The 19,008-nt window shown below is 37.9% G+C and overlaps 1 protein-coding gene across 2 annotated transcripts; it reads left to right on the top strand.

Moving 5' to 3' along the window:
* The first annotated feature begins 4,350 nt into the window (after positions 1-4,350).
* LOC149828968 (pentatricopeptide repeat-containing protein At5g48910-like) lies at positions 4,351-18,362 on the top strand. Of its 2 annotated transcripts, XM_090017016.1 has the most exons (3): positions 4,641-7,112; positions 13,284-13,350; positions 18,112-18,362. In XM_090017016.1, exon 1 carries the CDS (start codon positions 5,349-5,351, stop codon positions 7,017-7,019), a length of 1,671 nt encoding a protein of 556 aa, XP_089873142.1. In that variant the 5' UTR covers positions 4,641-5,348; the 3' UTR covers positions 7,020-7,112; positions 13,284-13,350; positions 18,112-18,362. The 2 variants fall into 2 exon arrangements, with proteins under 2 accessions (XP_089873141.1, XP_089873142.1); XM_090017015.1 differs by lacking the exon at positions 13,284-13,350 and having other exon boundaries at positions 4,351-7,112.
* The last annotated feature ends 646 nt before the right edge of the window (positions 18,363-19,008 follow it).

Here is a 19,008-nt window from a genome sequence, read left to right as displayed (position 1 = left end):
TTTTACTTTTTGACCACCCCTGGTTCCATGTAATATTTTTGATTTACACCACATCTTTACACCATATCTAATTCATATTGAATTTCAAATCCAGATCCACTCTGATTTCAAAATTGATCACTTAGGTTTTTCAACTACAATTTCGACTGGATCTTGGATTTGGTACGCCTGATCCAAACCTTTTCGTGAAGGTTTGGCATATGTATGGCATCTATGCTGGATAATCTTGGATTTTGACTAAATTCCACTCAATTCACTTAGTTTCGGATCCACTTTGGGTGTCTGCGATCCGATTTGAGTTTGAGTCTAATTTAGATCTAAACTTGGATCCGTTTTATATTAAAAATTTGAGATCTTCGCTATCTCAAATTTTTACTACACTCGTTCGATTCCACTTACGCACGCACATACACACACATATATATATCAAAGTCTAGTTGTCTCGATTTAGATAGAGTTGGTCTAATTCAAATCGAGCTTGACTTGGTCTAGACCAAGTCAGTTCGCAGAAATAGATTCGACTCGATCTGCCCAGACTGAGTCAGTCTGCCTTGAACATAATTGGGCTCGATTTGTCAAGACAGAGCCGGTCTATCAAGAAAATAGACCCAACTCCATTTTGTCAAGACTGAATCGGTCTGCTAAAGCTAATCAGACCCAACTCGGTTTAAACAGACTGAGTCAGTCTGCCAAATATTAGATTTGACTCGGTCTGTTCAGATCGAGTTGATCTATTGCTAATACGTAGACCTGATTCGGTCTATCGAAATGTTTTTTTTTATTGCTTGGTTCAGTCTGGGCATGCCCAAATTGAGTCATCCCAGTTTGCACCTGACCCGACTCGATCTTGGTCATGCCTAGACAGAGCGATATGGCCGACTCGATCTGCCTTTTGTGCAGATAAAGTTTTCCATTTGACGAGCTCTGAAGGTTTGAGTTTTTTTTAATTACTCCGGTCGGTACCTGCAGACAGTGAGGCATTGGTCGGACCTTCTGTCTCTTTGCAGTAGGCGGTTCGTCCCCCCTCAGTCACCTCTTTTGTGCGGCAATTTCAACAACCTTATTGTTGTCGGACTGCTGTATCCCATGTAAATGAGACAACACTGCTGGCGATCACCGATTGTCGGTGACTGCCTGCCCCATGTCACCGTTTAGAGATATTAGCAAAGGAAAACCCTTCTGCTACCCTCCCCCCCTCCCCTCCATAAGAGGCAGGGATAGGGTGCTCCCTATCCCTGTACTCCTACGACTCGCCGACAACCTCACGGTTGTCGGCAACCTCTGCATAAAAAGAAATGAGAGGGAGAGGGAGACTTACCTGTCGGTTGACGGGTTTGCACCTCCTTCTCCCGTTGTCTCTGCGTCCCTTTCTTTGCTGGATCGAGTGGGAAGAGAAACGGGGCACCCATGGCTTTTATAGCCATGGGTGAGGGGTCAATATCCCCCTTCACCCGCCTCCTTACATAAGCGAGGGGGAAAACATTTCCCCCTTCCCTCTCTCACTTTCCATTTTCGTGGGAGAGGGAGAGGGGTAACATTTTTCTCTCTTCCTGTAACTGCCCCAGGTGGGAAATGTTACAATTGCAGACACATTCAACACCTGTATTGCTAGTTGCTGGTGACAAAGCAGAATTGGCAACAGAGAAGTAAGGATTCTGAAGCATTTTTTCTGGTTCTTTCTGTATTGTTCAATTGACACCCTATTTGCTCATATTTAAATGCGTGTTTGGTGTGCTTAATTATCCACTAATGATTCAAGTGTCTCCAATCTGACTCTTATTTGAGGCTACTGTTGCCTCTGAGATAAGGCTAGGCTTCATTTGCCCTAGTTCTTTAATTCATAATGGGCATAGGATCATCTGCAGTGGGCTATTAATCATACTATAAGCTGCTACCCAATGATTATTGCTTGTATTTCTCCTACCAACGTAATCTTGCAAATTGCATTTTGTGGCATGCACATATGTTATCAGTTGATGATGATAATAGTGAGTTAACTTTGGTTTTGCCAATGTTGCAGAACATTAAGCATTTGGTGGTTATTCTTTTGCAAGTATATTCCGCTTTCATCTGTTCTTGAAGGTTTTGTGATCTTAAAAGAGAACCCTGAATATGTTGAGCAAAAACATGCATGGATTGCCATCTAGAACCAGTTTGTAGTAGCAGCAACATATCTCCTCAAAGACCTCTTTTCGTTAGAGCAGCATGGTGCTTGCTGACAGGTCTAAGATATGCATTCATATACAATGGCAATCACCTATTTCAGGAAAAGGTGAACCCCTTTTGCGCAACTTGTGATTGTGTTTTGATGTGGTATTTGATCCTCTTGCGGAAGTTCTAATTGATTACTCACATAATGTAAAATATTTTACTTGAAGTTTTTTGTTTCAACCATAGGATGATCTCAAAATCCTTATATTTTGCTAGCTGTTGTAATATCCGTTTCTTCTCTGATTTGGTTTGCATTTGGTGTAAAACATTCACAATCCCTTGTAACTTCTTTGTTTAAAAAAGTTGTTGGTATATCTTTCATACTCTTTTGTATCTAGTTGAATTTTTGTAGATGAATAAAGACCATATTATGGATAATCCTTTTTCTTCATATATAAAGTTTAGTAGAACAATGAAGGTCATGTTAGCAACTGTATGTTTAAATCATTTCATGATCTTCTGTACCTCTACATTCAATTAGTAATAAAGACTCATGTTTCAACATGCAGACATTGTGCCACTTGCATAGGAAAATGTTAAACAAATCAATATGCAGATCTCAAGTAATTATGAAAACTATGTCCCTCCATGAAGAGACATAGGTAATATTTATTTGTTGAAATAATGAAAAGCAAAGCAAACTATGTTTTCTTTAACTTCCTTTGATAAACTTTTGTTTTAAAATCTGAAAGCTATTCCTGGTCATCATCATATCTAAAACTGAACTTGTTCTATATCGAATCATAGTATATTATAGCAACCCATTCTCCAAAGAAGTGAGATAGAGAGCATAGCATATATTCGGGGAAAAATCCAATTTGAGATCCATATTCGAGGCAAAAATACATATTCAGGGTAAATATCTAAATTGAGATCCATATTTGAGGCAAAAATCCATATTTGGGGCAAAAATTCAATTCAAGATCCATATTCAGAGCAAAAATCTAATTTGAGATCCTCATTTTTTGGAGCAAAAATCCCATTCGATATCCATATTTGGGGCAAAAAATCCATATTCAGGGCAAAAACCTATGATTTTAGATAAAAATTTGTAATTGGATCCATATCCGGGCAGAAAACCATAATAAACTTGTTAAAATATGTAAAATGGTAGACAAATCGGGTCATACGATACAAAATGAAGTAATTCGACCCATTATCCATAACTATCCAAGTTGTTCACATATCGTCATCAAACAACGAACATTTTGAACATAGCATTTGAGTACAGTCCAAACAAACGTTGGACTTGAAACAATTGTTACAAAACGAACATAACTAATGTTTTATTCCGTTCTTTTTGTTCATTTCGTCCAACCTTGGACACTTAATGAGCAACTAAAGGTCTTAACGAAATTTAGACCCTTTAGTGACACTTTAAAAGCATCACTAAAAGTCACTTTAGACACAACATGGGTGCCGACTGAGCGTCGCCTCCATTTTCGTCGAGCACAAAGGTCGTCAGTGTAAGATCTGTAAATTTTTAAGATTTATTAAAGAAATACAAAAATAATGTATTGATGATGTGACAATTGTTCTGGCATTTGGTATACATTGCTATTTTGGATAGTTTTTGTTTAATTGATGATTATTTATCAATTATATTTAATTATCAATTATTTATCAATCATATTTAATTAGCAGTCAACTAATGATTTCTATTTTTAGCAATTATTTATAGATTATGTTTAATTAGGTATTTATTAAATGTGACATTTAATTACTCATTTTAGTTAATTGTCAAATTATAATTAATTAATACTAAATATATTCTTGTTAATTAGTTAAGGATTTAAGAATGGATGAATGTAAATTTATTATCCAATTATAATTAAAATATTGGAGTTGGATTTATGAGGTTTTAAAAGAGGTATATGGCTTTATATCTTAATAAAGATTCATGAAAATTAACCCACATTGTTTCGGGTATGAAATATCTAATTGGAACATGCTTGGACCTCTTAGATCTTAAAACTATTTGGATTTAGACCATTGGTGGGAATTCAAGTTGGTGAACCCACATGGGTTGGTTTTGAACCCGATTCAAGTGGATCTACTTTGATGTGAACCCTACCTGTTTTTTTTTTTGATCTTTTTTTGGGTTTGAACTTATAAGGCCAACTCATGGAGAAAAAGTTTGGGTTTTGACCCACAAGTGAAAAAATCTGATTTCATGGGGGAGTGAGTGGGAGAGTCCTCCTCACTCATCCCAAAAAAACCCAGCTGCCACTCTCCTCCTTCACGTATACTGTATACTGGGAGAAAGGGGGATTCACGCCGCTTCCGTTTGAGCCTAAAATGGCGGACATAAAACGAGGATAGAAGTTAAAATCAAAACCAGTGCGAGGATCGAGGGATGGCTTTAGGCTTTCTCCCGCCCCGTCCTCGTTCTACGGAGGCCTCGCTTCGTTTGGATTGAGGATGAAAGTTAGAATCCAAACTAGTGCGAGGATGAAAGCGAAGATAGAGGTCAGATTTTAAGAGGGGAGGGGTGGAGATCATGCCTCCCGCCTCTGCCCTTTCCCACTGCCATCCCTGTCAGTCTCCATCCCTCTTCTTCTTCTTCTCTCTCTCTCTCCGTGTTTTTTTTTGTCTTTTACCAGGGCCCACCCGAAACCCCCTCTACCCCTCGGTTTCCCTTTCCCGAGACCGCCACCCTTACCGGGCCTCCTCCGGTAGCCACACCCGAGCCGGGCCTCACCGTACGAAGCCGCCTAATGGTCGCCGGACCACCGACGGCCGCCCCCACCGTCGGAACCCCTCCGGCCATCTCCGTTTCAAACCCTGTCACCTCTCTCCTGTGTAGTCTGGGTTACGAGGACACCCCACTTCTTCCACCGTGTTGCACGGCCACCTGCCTGAGAGGCCACCGCTGGAACCACTTCCGGCTACCCCCCTCTCGGTTTTGTTTTGTCGGCTGGCACCACCGAGCCGGGCCGCCCGCTGGGTCGCCGGGTCACCTCCGACCACCACGAGCCACCCGAACCCTCTCTCTCTCTCTCCTCTGCTCGTGTTGCAGGACCACAACCGCGTTCCACCGCCGTCGACGCCGGCTGCAGCACCCTGGTGCTGCCGGACGCCCGTGACAGAGCCAGCACCGCTACTGCCTGGTGCTTCAAAACCTTCATCACCCATCAATGCGTTATGCACTCCTGCCCATCCGAAAATTGTGCAGCAGTGCCGCCATCAACGCCCTCTCCCCTTCCCCTTTGCCCACTGAGGCTCTTATCTCCCAAACTGTAACGTTCCTTCGCGAAACGCCATGTACCACCATGGCCGATCTCGCTCCCCTGCACGCCCGCCTCGTCGTCGCCGGCCTCTCCGACGATGCCAACCTCTCTGGCCACCTCCTCAGGCTCTGCGCCCTCTCCCTGTCCGATGGGTCTATCTCCTATGCGCTCCTCTACCTCACCCACCTCTCCAAACCCACCGTTTTCTCCTTCAACACCATCATCAAAGGCTACCTCATTCGATCGCTTCCTGCGCTTGCCATCGATTTCTTCAAGCACCAGATGGTTCAGCGCGGAGTTTTGCCGAATGAGTACACGCTTCCCCTGATGATCAATGCTTCTGCGCGCCAGAATCAGGTCTACGAAGGTGAGATCCTCCATTGCATTGTGTACAAACTGGGGTTTGATTTGGTTTTGCCCGTTTCGAATTCCTTGATCCATATGTATGGGAATTGTGGGCTTCTGGATAGTGCTCGTCAAGTATTCGACGAAATGCCGCTGAAAGATTTGGTATCTTGGAACTCTATGGTTGATGGATATGTGAAATTTGGAGATATCGCTGTCGCTGAGGGGTTGTTTTGGGATATGCCGGAGCGGAATGTGATTTCGTGGAACACTTTGATTTCTGGATACGTGCAGAATCAGAGGTTTCAGGAGGGTTTGTGGGTTTTCTTTAGGATGGTGAATGGGTTTGGAGAACGACCGGATGACGCGACATTCGTTAGTGTGTTGTCGGCTTGCGCACATTTGCGGTCAGCTCGTTTTGGGAAGCCAATTCATGGCTACTTTGTTAGGAACTTCTTTCAGCATTCTGTTTCCTTGGACACTGCTCTGGTGAAATTTTATTGCAAATGTGACATGCTGAGCAATGCTTATCATGTGTTCGAGGAAATGCCTCATAGAGATTTGATTTGCTGGAATGCGATGATTGCGGGGAATGCTAAACTTGGAAAGGGAGGGAATGCTATAGTTCTCTTCTCACGGATGCTGAAGGAAGAGGTAAAGCCTGATGACATCACTTTTATTGGTCTTCTGACTGCTTGTGCTCATGCTGGTTTGGTCTTGGAGGGTCATGTATGTTTTGAGAGCATGAGTTCTGATTTTGGTATCAAACCTAAGTTTGCTCACTATTGGTGCATGGTGGATCTTTACTCTCGTTCTGGTGATCTAGAGAAGGCACTTGAAGTGATTAAGAGCATGCCAATGGATTCTCAGTCTTCTATATGGGGTGCTATTTTTGCAGTTGCAAGGATTTATGGGGAAACAGAAGTTGGAGAGTATGTGGGTAGGCGATTAATCGAATTGGAACCATATAATAGTAGCCGATATGCACCCCTGATGAATCTGTACGCTGCTGCAGGAAAGTGGGTTGACTATAAAGCTATATGTGAGACGATGAAGGAAATAGGTTTAAAAAGAGTGCCTACTAGTACGTTAATCGACTTGAACAATGTTATTCATGAATTTGATGTGGGGGACAGAACACACCCAGAAATGCAGAAAATCCATTCAGTTTTGGAGGTGATAGCAAAGAAACTGAATATACGGATTCATGCAGCTGAAGATGAAGCCTTGTGAAGAAGGCCTGTAGGTTTCTGCAGTTCAGGAGTTGCTTCACCCTCCCGACTGATCCTGCTTGCCGGAGGTTGCTGCACCCTCCCCCTTCCAAAGGTATACCCATCGATTGGGATTTTTTTATGGGTTTTTACAAAATATGGCATGTTTGCATTCTGGTTGGGTTTTATTTGAGGGGTTTTGGTGTTTTTATCTTAAAGCTGCCTTTGATCTAAGGTATACCCCCACAGATTGAGATTTCTGTTAAGGGTTTTGGGGTTTTTGTTGAATATGGCATGTTTAAATTTCTGTTAGGGGTTAAGGGTTTTGGGGTTCTTCTTCTCCTTCCTCTTCTTTGTATTTCTTCTTTTCCTTTAATTACTTTGGATTATTGTCTGGATTTGGAGCCATGTTTGTTTAGGGTCAGATTTTTCTATCAGATTTTGATTCTAGGTTTCTTTTGATACAAATTTAGCACATCTAAGTTTGAATATATGTAACTGCAGTTTTCTATGCATTTTTTTAATTATGTAATATGCTCATTTGAATCATTTGAAGAAATAACCAGGTCTGCACTGTAAAAATGCCTTCGAAGATGTGCACTATAAGCACCAACACCGTAAAAGAATATGTGTTCAAACACACACCAAGAACAGTTGAACAAAAGTACCAAAAAGGTACAAAGGGGACACCCACAAATGCATAAGTTGAATCCAATAAGAGAGGGTGAGCACTAAAAGCTCTCATAAGAATACATCTTAAAGGGGGGGAAGCCCCCTATTTATAATACAAAAGGAGACCAAGTGGGAGGGGCTCCTACTAGACGTTGGAGCCCCTCCAACGGCTAGAATTCTAGCCATTGGAGGGGGTCCAAGGTCTACCCCCTCCCACTTTGACTTAGTCAAAGTAATAAAAAAAGAATTAAAAAAGAAAGAAATAGACAAAGAAAAATAATAAAAATTACATGCATGTTCACAATTGTGAAGATGCGTAAAAAGGGAGAATGCTGAAATGACCAAAATGCCCCTAGGGCTTACAAAATAGAAATATGTATATATATATATATATATATATATAAGAGTGACACATTTTAACACCCCCCCTCAAATTTAAGGCGCGATGACCGAAAGTTTGCCAAGAAGAAAATGAAATCTGGGGGGAATATAACGCCTTTGTGAAGAACTCTGTTAACTGGTATTCTGAAGTCACGTAAGGAAGCTCTATGACTTTTTGCAAGTAGGCTTCTCTGACATAATGACAGTCCATCTCAATATGCTTGGTACGTTCATGAAACGTATGATTTTTAGCAATAGAAATTGTACTTTTATTGTCACAACACAATCTTGTAGGTCCCTGAATTTGCACCCCCATGTCCTTTAATAGTTGATAAATCCATACGATCTCCATAGTTGTGGAAGCCATGGCTTGATATTCTGCTTCTGTTGAGGAAAAAAACACTTTCTGTTATTTTTTACACTTCCACGAGATTAGAGATTCACCTAAAAAGATACAAAACCCAGTGGTGGAGTGATAGTTATTTGGGTTACCTCCCCAATCAGAGTCAGTATATGCAATCAATTCTAAATTAAAAGACGAGGAAAGAAATACTCCCTTGTTTACTGTGCCTTTTATGTATCTGATAATACGAAGGCCAACACTCATATGAACCGAGGTGGGGGCATGCTGAAATTGACTTATAGTATCAACGACGTGAGATATGTCGGGCCTTGTAATACTAAGATAGATAAGAGACCCCACAAGTTGCCGATAAGGAGTAGGGTTATCTAGAGGAACCCCATCATCAATCTTCATTATAAAGCCCACAACTTTAGGAGTCTCGCAAATTTTCTCATCTGAAATGCTGGATCTATCAAGAATCTCACATGCCAACTTAGATTGAGACAAAAAATAACCTTTATGAGAAAAGGCAACTTTAATACCCAAAAAATATGTCAGATATCCCATATCTGACATCTCAAGCTTTTCCTTCAGAGTGGATTTGATATTTCTGATACCTTTAACATCACTACCTGTAATAAGCATATCATCAACATATAACAACAAAATCACAATTCCATCATTAGATCTTTTAATAAAAAGGGTTGTTTCAGTATAACAAGAAATAAATCATGTTTCAATCATTATTTCGTTAAATCGTTCATACCAAGCTTTTGGAGCTTGCTTTAAGCCATATAAGGCTTTTCTAAGGCGAAAGACTTTTCCCTTAGGAACATTCATGCTAGGAGGAGCTTCCATGTAGACTTCTTTGTTTAGGTCTCCATTCAAAAACGCATTCTTAACATCCATTTGATATATGTAGATGTAATAGTAATTAAACATCTCACAGTGACCATTCTAGCCACAGGAGCAAATGTTTCATCGTAATCAATACCATACTTCTGATTGTACCCTTTTGCAACAAGTCTAGCTTTGTATCTTTCAAGAGTCCCATCGCTCTTGGTTTTAATTTTGAAAACCCATCTACATCCAATTGCCTTCTTTCCTTCAGGAAGACATTGAAATTCCCAAGTTTTGGCTTGGTTAAGTGCACCAAGCTCAGTTTCCATAGCATCTCTCCATTCTAATTTCTCTTGAGCTTCTTCGAAGCTCCTAGGTTCTTCATATGAATGTATGGCACTAAGACAAGCTCTATGTTTTTGAGAAAATGATTCGTAAGATATAAATCTAGATGGGTTCCTTCGGGGTCTCTCTGTTCTTCGTAAGTTGTTAGATTGGGTAGACTCACTAAGATCACTATATCTTTCCATGGCACTTCTAAAGGAATCCCTATCCCTGTGTGAATAAGTAATTGGTTCACTTACTATTTCTTCTATAGGTTGAACAGACACAGGAATTCTATCATTTGTTTGTTCAACTGACATAGGCATTTCATTCTCAAAGTTTGTCTCATCGTCATTGAAATCATCGTTCTTATCTAATAATTCAAATAAAAATGAATAATCAACATCATTAGGAGGAGTTTTGTTTTTCTCAAAACTACTTTCATTTTCCAAAAAGGTTACATTTCTTGACACATAAAGCTTATCATTTTGAAAATCATAACATCTAAATCCTTTTTGGGTTTCTGAATAGCCAAGGAAAGTGCAGGGAATGGCTTTGGGGGATAACTTGTCATTGTTATCGGTAAGAACGAAACATTTACAACCCAAAATTCGTAATATGTTATAATCAGGTTCTTTTTGGAATAAGACTTTAAAAGGAGATTTTTGGCTTAAGGTTTTAGATGGAAGACGATTTATTAAATAGACAGAGGCCAAAGCAGCTTCGGCCCAAAATCTTTTTGGAATTCTTTGAGAGATTAGTAAGGTTCTTGTAGTTTCAATGACATGCCTGTGTTTTCTTTCGGCTAAATCGTTCTGTTGAGGGGTTTTGGGACAAGACCTTTGATGTATAATCCCATTTTCCTCAATATATCTTATAAAATCATTTGAGAGATACTCTCCTCCGGAATCGGTTCTAAAGACTTGTAATTTTTCATTGAATTGAGTTTGAATCATAGCATGAAAATTCTTAAAGGAGGAGAAAACTTCATGTTTATGTCGAAGAAAATATATCCAATTATATCTTGAATAATCATCAACATAAATAAATAATACGAAAAACCTCCCTTAGAGACAATGGGTGCGGGTCCCCATACATCCGAATGCACACTTTCAAAAGGCTTGGTTGAAAACGTTGATCTTGATCCAAAAGGTAAGCTTCTCATTTTTCCCCAAATGCAATCATTACGATTGAAGTTCTCCTTACATAGAGTTTTAGTAAACTGAATATGAGAAAGTTTGTCAATATTTGGATGCCCAAGACGTTTATGCCAAACATTTTTATCTTTATGTTGGGCAATGTTACAAAAAGATGTTTTCAGAATTTGAAGAAATTTCATAAAGTAGAGATCACCCTTTCTAGAGCCTTCTCCAATCGACTTCCCGGACTGACGATCCTGTATCCAACATTTATGTGATGAGAATTTGATATCACACCCATAATCCGAAAGTTGAGAGACGGAAAGTAAATTTAAATTCAATTTTGGGATAAATCTAACTTTGAGAATAGAAAAATTTTGTCTTTCAAAATCACTGGTTCCTTTGATTTCAAGTGAAGCCCCATCCGCAGTAGATACAAAGGATGGTAAAATATTTTTAGAATAATTGGATAAAGCAAGTGCATTCAGAGTCATGTGAAAGGATGCTCCTGAATCTAAGAGCCAAAGAATTTTACCTGGAGGTGAAGAAGACATAGCGGCTCCGGAGATAGATCCTTTAATCAATGGTTGAAGGGCTTCAACAATTTGTTGGAGAGACAAAGATCCATTTGATGAGGATGGCCGTTCTTCCGGTTGAGAGGTGGTAGCCATTGAAAGCAATTTTTTCCATTTAGGGCAAATATGCTTCATATGTCCCGCTTCTTTACAAAAATGACAATGAAGCTTGCTATAGTCTCTCTTACTATATTGCCCATTTCCTCCTTGATATTGATTCTTGAAATGAGGAAGTTTGTAGGTTTTTACATTGTTCCTCAGCCTTCACACCGCATAAGCTCCTTCATTTTCCTTCTTACAAGGGATGGCCAACACATTTTGATTGGTTCTATTCATTCCCAATCTAGTTTCCTCTCCACTCAATTTAGTTAAAACATCTTCCAAAGGAGGGGAAGATAAAAGGGAGGATCTAGATTGCTCAAACTCGGGTCTAAGCCCATTTAAAAAATTAAAGAAATGATCCTCTTAAAGTTGTTTTTGCCTTAACTCAATCGCCTCTCCACTCCACTTTGGTTCGAGGAGGGCAAACTCATCCCATATAGCCGATAACTCGGCAAAATATTCCCTTACGGTCAATTCTCCTTGTTGGAGAGTCAAAGCCTTCTTTTGAAGATAATATTTATGGGATAAATTTCTTGACGTATACATTCGTTCAAGATATTTCCATACTTGACATGCCTTTTTAAACTTCAAAATATTGGCATTGATTTTAGTTTCAATGGAAGAAAAGAACCACGAAAGAATTTTGTAGTTTTTCATTTCCCATTCTTCATGCTTCTTATTATATTCTTCGAAAGCCCTCTCTCTTTCTTCCCCTTTAAGGACCTTAATCTTCCCTTCCTCAACAATAGTAACTTTAGGTTCGGGTTCGGGAATAGTTCCTTGAACATATCCCCAAAGACTCTTCCCTTTGATATGGGCCTCCATATTCCCGACCCAAACTTGATAATTCACTCCATTTAATTTGAAGCCAAGGGAGAAATGCGAATCCTTTTCACCCATTAGAGAGAATAGAAAGAGAGGTAAATACGTACCACAATATGAAATTAATTCCTACTTGATGTAGGATGCTTCTAAAATATTGAATGAAGGACCGAGTCTTCACTCCAACCACCACACCTTGATGGCATGCTTTTCGAGGTGCTCCAACAAAGAGAAAAGATGCACGGTCTTCTTTTCTTTTGAACCTAGCTCTGATACCATGTAAAAATACCTTCGAAGATGTGCACTATAAGCACCAACACCGTAAAAGAATATGTGTTCAAACACACACCAAGAACACTTGAACAAAAGTACCAACAAAGTACAAAGGGAACACCCACAAATGCATAAGTTGAATCCAATAAGAGAGGGTGAGCACTAAAGGCTCTCACAAGAATACATCTTAAAGGGGGGGGGAAGCCCCCTATTTATAATACAAAAGGAGACCAAGTGGGAGGGGCTCCTACTAGACGTTGGAGCCCCCTCCAACGGCTAGAATTCTAGCCGTTGGAGGGGGTCCAAGGTCTACCCCCTCCCACTTTGACTTAGTCAAAGCAATACAAAAATAAGAATTAAAAAAGAAAGAAATAGAAAAAGAAAAATAATAAAAATTACATGCATGTTCACAATTGTGAAGATGCGTAAAAAGGGAGAATGCTGAAATGACCAAAATGCCCCTATGGCTTACAATATATATATATATATATATATATATATATATATATATATATATATATATATATATATATATATATATATATATATATATATATATATATAAAGAGTGACACATTTTAACATTCACATCAACTGTTTGTTGGAATGCCTCAAAGAGGCTGAGTCACTTACCTTCATTGCTTTAATACCTATATTTTGTGTTCTAATATTTGCAATATATTGGCTGGTTGTAATAGTACATAGGAGTACAGCATATGGGAGAGCTCCTAATCTGGTTCAGTGTTTCTATTGTCTGTTCCAGATTCCTTTCTTGAATTATATCATCACCTTTTCTTCTCTTGTATGTTCTGCAGTTCAGTGATGTGAATTGTGACGTGCTTGATTGGTTTACACTTTGGACATGTTCTTGTGCATTTCAAGGTAATAAGCTTAGAAATCTTGCTTACTAGCTTTGTAGAAATGCCCATGATGGATGTGATAATTGCATTCAAATTTATTTAGGACTGTATGGGCTTATTGAAAGGAAATACAAGTGTGAAAAACAATGTCAAAGAGTGACTACAATAAGGCACAATCACATAAGCACAAAGTCTCTAATGGACAAAATACCATATGCCACAAAGGGCAAACAAAAACATACACAAGAGAGAAGAGAACTTGAATCAATATTGGAGCCTTTATTGAAATGCTTCAAAAAGCATTAAGAATAATAGGGGAGAAGTCTCCTTTATATACACTACAAGAGGGGCCAAAGGGAGCTCCCAAAAGAGTCGTTGGGCGCTCCTCAACAGTCACTGTTGGGGAGAGTCCCAATGACTCTTAAGGGATCCCCTTTAATCAACCAAAAAGAAAAGAAAAAAAGAAAAAATATAAAAATGTCCCTAATGGACATGAATATTTACAAAATGATGAAAATGCCAATTTGCCCCTGGTGGGCATTACAATATATATATATATATATATATATATATTAACACCCTCCCTCAAACTGATGGTGAGATCACCGATCGTTTGCTTAGGAGAAAATAGAAATCGGGTGATGGCAAGGCTTTGGTGAAAAAATATGATAGTTGATACTCTGAAGTGACATATGGTAATTGAATGGTGCCCTGTAAAAATTGATCTCAAGCATAATAACAATTCATTTCGATGTGCTTTGTTCGTTCATGAAAGGTGTGATTGCTAGCAATGTAGATGCCACTCTTGTTGTCGCAATACAACTTCGAAGGAATATAGATAATGACTCATATATTTGAGCAGACTTCTCAACCAGACAAGTTCAGTGGTAGTTGTGGCCATCGTCCTATACTTAGCTTCCGTGGAAAATAGAGACACCTTTTGTTGTTTCTTACATCTCCAAGAGATTAATGATTCTACAAGAAAAACACAATAACCTGTTGTAGAAATATGATCATTAGGGTTACCATCCCAATCAGAGTTAGGAGATGAAGAAGAAAAAAATAGTCCTTTGGTTATGGATTCCTTTAAATAACTGATAATTCACATGATGACAGTCATATAAATAGTAGTACGAGCATTTTGAAATTGACTTGCACTATAAACAATATAAGCAATATCTGGCTTGGTAATAGACAAATATGTTAGTGATCCAATCAATTGACGATATAAAGTGTGTTCTTCTAAAGGATTTCCATCATCGACTCTCATCTTAGCGTTGATTACTTCTGGAGTCTCTACTTTCTTTTGGTCAGTTAAGCCAGACTTGGCAATAATATCTGATGCAAGCTTCATTTGAAACCGAACATATCCCTGAAGAGAATATGCAACTTCGATCCCTAAAAAATACCTTAGAAATCTCAGGTCAAACATATCAAAATTGCTTTTAAGAATATTTTTTAATAAACTCAATACCCTTTTTATCATTCCCAGTGATGATCATGTCATCAACATATAATAATAAAATAGTTATGTGATCACCCACGTACTTAACAAAAAAAACTGTATCAGTATAACAAGAGGTAAAACCATTATCAAGAACAACTTTACTAAAGCGATCATACTAAGCTTTTGGAGCTTGTTTAAGACCATAAAGAACTTTATTGAGTTTAAGAATTTTTTCTTTCTCAATTTCAAGACGTAGCGGATGATCTACGTAGATTTCTTCATAAAGGTTCTCATTTGAAAATGCATTTTTGATGTCTAATTGATAGATATGCTGTTGTTTAATAGATGCTAATGCTGTTAAGGTTCTTATACTAGTCATCCTAGCAACCAGAGTAAAAGTTTCCTCGTAATCAATTTCATATTCTTGTGCATACTCTTTAGCAATTAACCTGGCTTTGTATCTTTCTAATGTCACATCACTCTTAGTTTTAACTTTATAAACCCATCTACATCCAATAGCCTTTTTTCCTAAAGGGAGACCTACAACTTTGTTGAGTGCTTTTAATTCAAGTCTTATAACATCCATCTAATGAGGATGTAGCTTGATTTCTTTAAAGTTGGAAGGCTCATGATAGGAATGGATCATCATTAGACAAATTCTATAATTTGGGGACAAGAAATCTTATGATACAATTTTTTTAGGTCTACTATTCCTAGAAGATCGCCTAGGTAGGGATTCTTCAACTTGGTCTTCTAAAGAAATGTCTTGAGAATATATGTTGAAATCATTTTGATGTTCATTTCCATCTCGCTGAGTATAACATGTATATCATTGAGATTCTCATTGTGAGAATCATTTTGATGTGAATTGTCATCACAAATATTATCACAAATAGTATCATTAAAATCTTTAGACTTATTTCTAGGCAATAAGTCAAAGAGAAAAGAATAATTAACCTCTTCCTTAGATTTTTGAAATTCAAATCCATTTTTTTCTTCAAGAAAAGTCATATTTCTTGAAATATAAAGCTTGTTATTTTTAATATCATAGCACCTATACCCCCTTTTGATTTTTCCCATAACTAATAAAAGCGCATTCAAGAGCTTTTGGTGAAAGTTTATCTTGTCCTTGAAAAGGACAAAACATTTACAACAAAAAATTCTTAATCTTTTAAAATCTGGAGACATTTTGAATAATTTTTCAAAAGGAGAAACATTTTTTAAAGATGAGAAAAGCATCCGATTAATAAGATAAATTGCAGAAAGAGCGGCTTCGGCCCAAAAGTTCTTTGGAACATTTTTAGAGATAAGAAAAGTTCTTGTTGTTTCAATAAGATGCCTATGTTTTCTTTCGGCAAGACCGTTTTGTTGAGGAGTTTTAAGACAAGATCTGTGATGAATAATGTTGTTTTATTTAAGATAGTTTTGAAATTCATTTGACATGTATTCGTCTCCGGAATCGGATCTAAAAATGCGAATATTGCTTTGAAATTGATTTTGAATAAGGATATAAAATTCTTTAAAAATAGAAAAACAACGAATTTGTTTTTAATAAAGTAAACCCAAGTGAATTTAGTAAAATCATCAATAAAGACAACATAATATGAATATCCTCCTTTAGACATAACGGGTGCCGATCCCTATACATCTAAATGCACTAATTCAAATGGTATCTTGAAAATAAAGTTGCTATGTGGATAAGGAAGAGAATGCATTTTTCCATGGATACAATCATTGCATGTAAATTTCTTTTTATTATAAATTTTTTCCAAAAAGGGAAAAAGATACAACTTAGAAATACTAGAGTGACCACACATTTTGTGCCAAGTAACAATACTTTTGGATTGAACATGAGTACAAAATGATTTGGATGATAAAGACAAAAAATTCATGTAATATAGGTCTCCTATTCTATGGCCTTACCCAATCCGCTTCTCGGATCGGATATCCTGCACATAGCAATTGATTGGTGAAAAAGAGACACCACATCCAAAATCGGTTATTTAAGAAACGAAAAAAAGATTTAAGTTAAGTTTTGGAATAATCCTAATTTTTGGAACATAAAATTCTTTGTTTTGACTAAATTTTTTTTCAAGGTTTCTCATCCCTTTAACATCTAATGATGTTCCATCGACTATGGAAACAAATGATTTGAAAGAGTTAAGACTTGGTTTAGATAAAAGAGATGCATTTGGAGTCATATATGAAAGGATGCATCCGAATCAAGGATCCAAGAGGATATACTGGGAGTTGATAAGACCGTGGCATAGGAGGTGAAAGGTGTGAAAAAGTTGATTCTCATGAATTTTTGGATAGTTTTCGTAAGTTGAACAATGAAGTCCTTTATGTCTCTTACAACGTTGATTCTTCACTTGAATTACTTGGACTATTTGTTACGGAAACCACCTTCTTTTTAAGCTTAGGACAATCGGGTCTAAGATGGCCCGAGTTCCGGAACGGTTCCACATACATATCCCCAAAGTTTCTAACCTTTGAGATTGTTTTCTATAGCGGTCACCCACATTCTATAGTTGGTCTCATTTAATTTGAATGAGAGGTCGATTTTTGCATCTTTGTCGGCCATTGTGGAAGAGTTGTAGAAGAACAAGAGTACGAAGCTTAATAACACGCAAACATAAGAGAGAGAAGTCCTAAGACTGCTTCCAACACCTAGTGGCTCCGATACTATGAAAGGAAATACAAGTGCAAAAAACAATGTCACAAAGTTACTACAAGAAGGTACAATCGCGTAAGTACAATGTCTCTAATGGACAAGATACAATATGACACAAAAGACAAACAAAAACATACATAAAAGAGAAGAGAACTTGAAATAATATTGAAGCCTTTATTGAAATGCTTTAAAAAGCACTAAAAATAATAGGGGAGAAGTCCCCTTTATATACACCACAAGAGGGGCTAAGGGAAAGAGTCGTTGGGAGCTCCCCAACGGCCACATTTGTGACCGTTGGGGAGAGTCCCAACGACTCTTAAGGGATCCCCTTTTTACCCCTTTAATAAATCAAAAAGAAAAGAAAAGAAAAGAAAAGAAAATATAAAAATACAAAAATGTCCCTAATGGACTTGAATATTTATAAAATGATGAAAAGACCAAATTGCCCCTAGTGGGTATTACAAAAGCTAACATCTATATATTTTAACACTTATTAGGTGGATCAGTTATGTTATCAATTTTATAAGCTCTTGATCTTTACAGATGCCTGATATTCTGTTCTGATTGTTCTCCTCTAGAAACTTATGGTAGGCTTTGCTTAATTTTTAGCTGTGATGACATAGTAGCTTATTTTTCAGTATTGCTTTTTGTGGTCTTTGCAGTGGCAAAATTGTGAGTTTTGAGGTTGTTGATGGAGGATTGATCTGCTCAAGTGGTGTTTGTGTGGTGGAAATTGGGGATAAAAATGATGATTGTTATGTGGTTAATGCTGCTGTTTTTGTTGGCTGTTAGTTACTAATGTGCTGCATTTTTTTTTCGCGATGACCTTAGTTATCTTACCTAGATTTAGCAAGACTATGTTAAATGTTGTTGATGACTGGTGTATCTATGCTTATGGAAGTTGGCTTTTATACCTAGGAGTTCTTACTCTGGCTTCTTTTTCTTTTTAATGCATTGATATTGTAACTACAGTTCATGCAAAAATCACTAACCCTGTTGATGGATGATGACCTGGACAAGAATGCCCTGCCATTGCCTTAAAGGTTTACTTGTACAAGCAACTTTTTAATGGAATTATTCAGCTTACCTTAGATAAAGGCCAGGGCTAGGTAAGGTGACAGAGTCTGGTCTGACTTGGCCAAGCAGGCACTAGCATTTAATAATTATGGATTCAAGCTTAAACTTATAAGAGTTCTATGTGGAAAATGTGCCCCTGTTTTTTTGGATGTGCAATTGCATCACTTATTTCTTCATGCATTGGTTGCGCATGCAGGTGCCCCTGTCTTTTTCTCTGATGCAGGCATAAAGTGGTGCATATTTTTCCATTGAACTGTTGGTTAGAAAAGTGGCTAACCATATGCACTTTATGCATGCACTGCCCAGAATCAGGAAAGTGATACCTTGATATGAGATATGTTATTCACTTGAACCTGCTATATGTGTTACGAATGTTTCCTAATATCTGGACGATAATATGTGGAGTATGATAGCTTATGCATCAAATTATTGACCATTATTATTGCTCCTCCGAGAGATGATTAGAAAAGGCTAGCCCGAGG

Source organism: Nuphar pumila, chromosome 9, assembly GCF_984573655.1.
Source record: "Nuphar pumila chromosome 9, dmNupPumi1.hap1.1, whole genome shotgun sequence".
NCBI lineage: Eukaryota > Viridiplantae > Streptophyta > Magnoliopsida > Nymphaeales > Nymphaeaceae > Nuphar > Nuphar pumila.
Note: the sequence above shows the minus strand (reverse complement) of the source record. Positions and strands in the feature narration are given on the sequence as shown.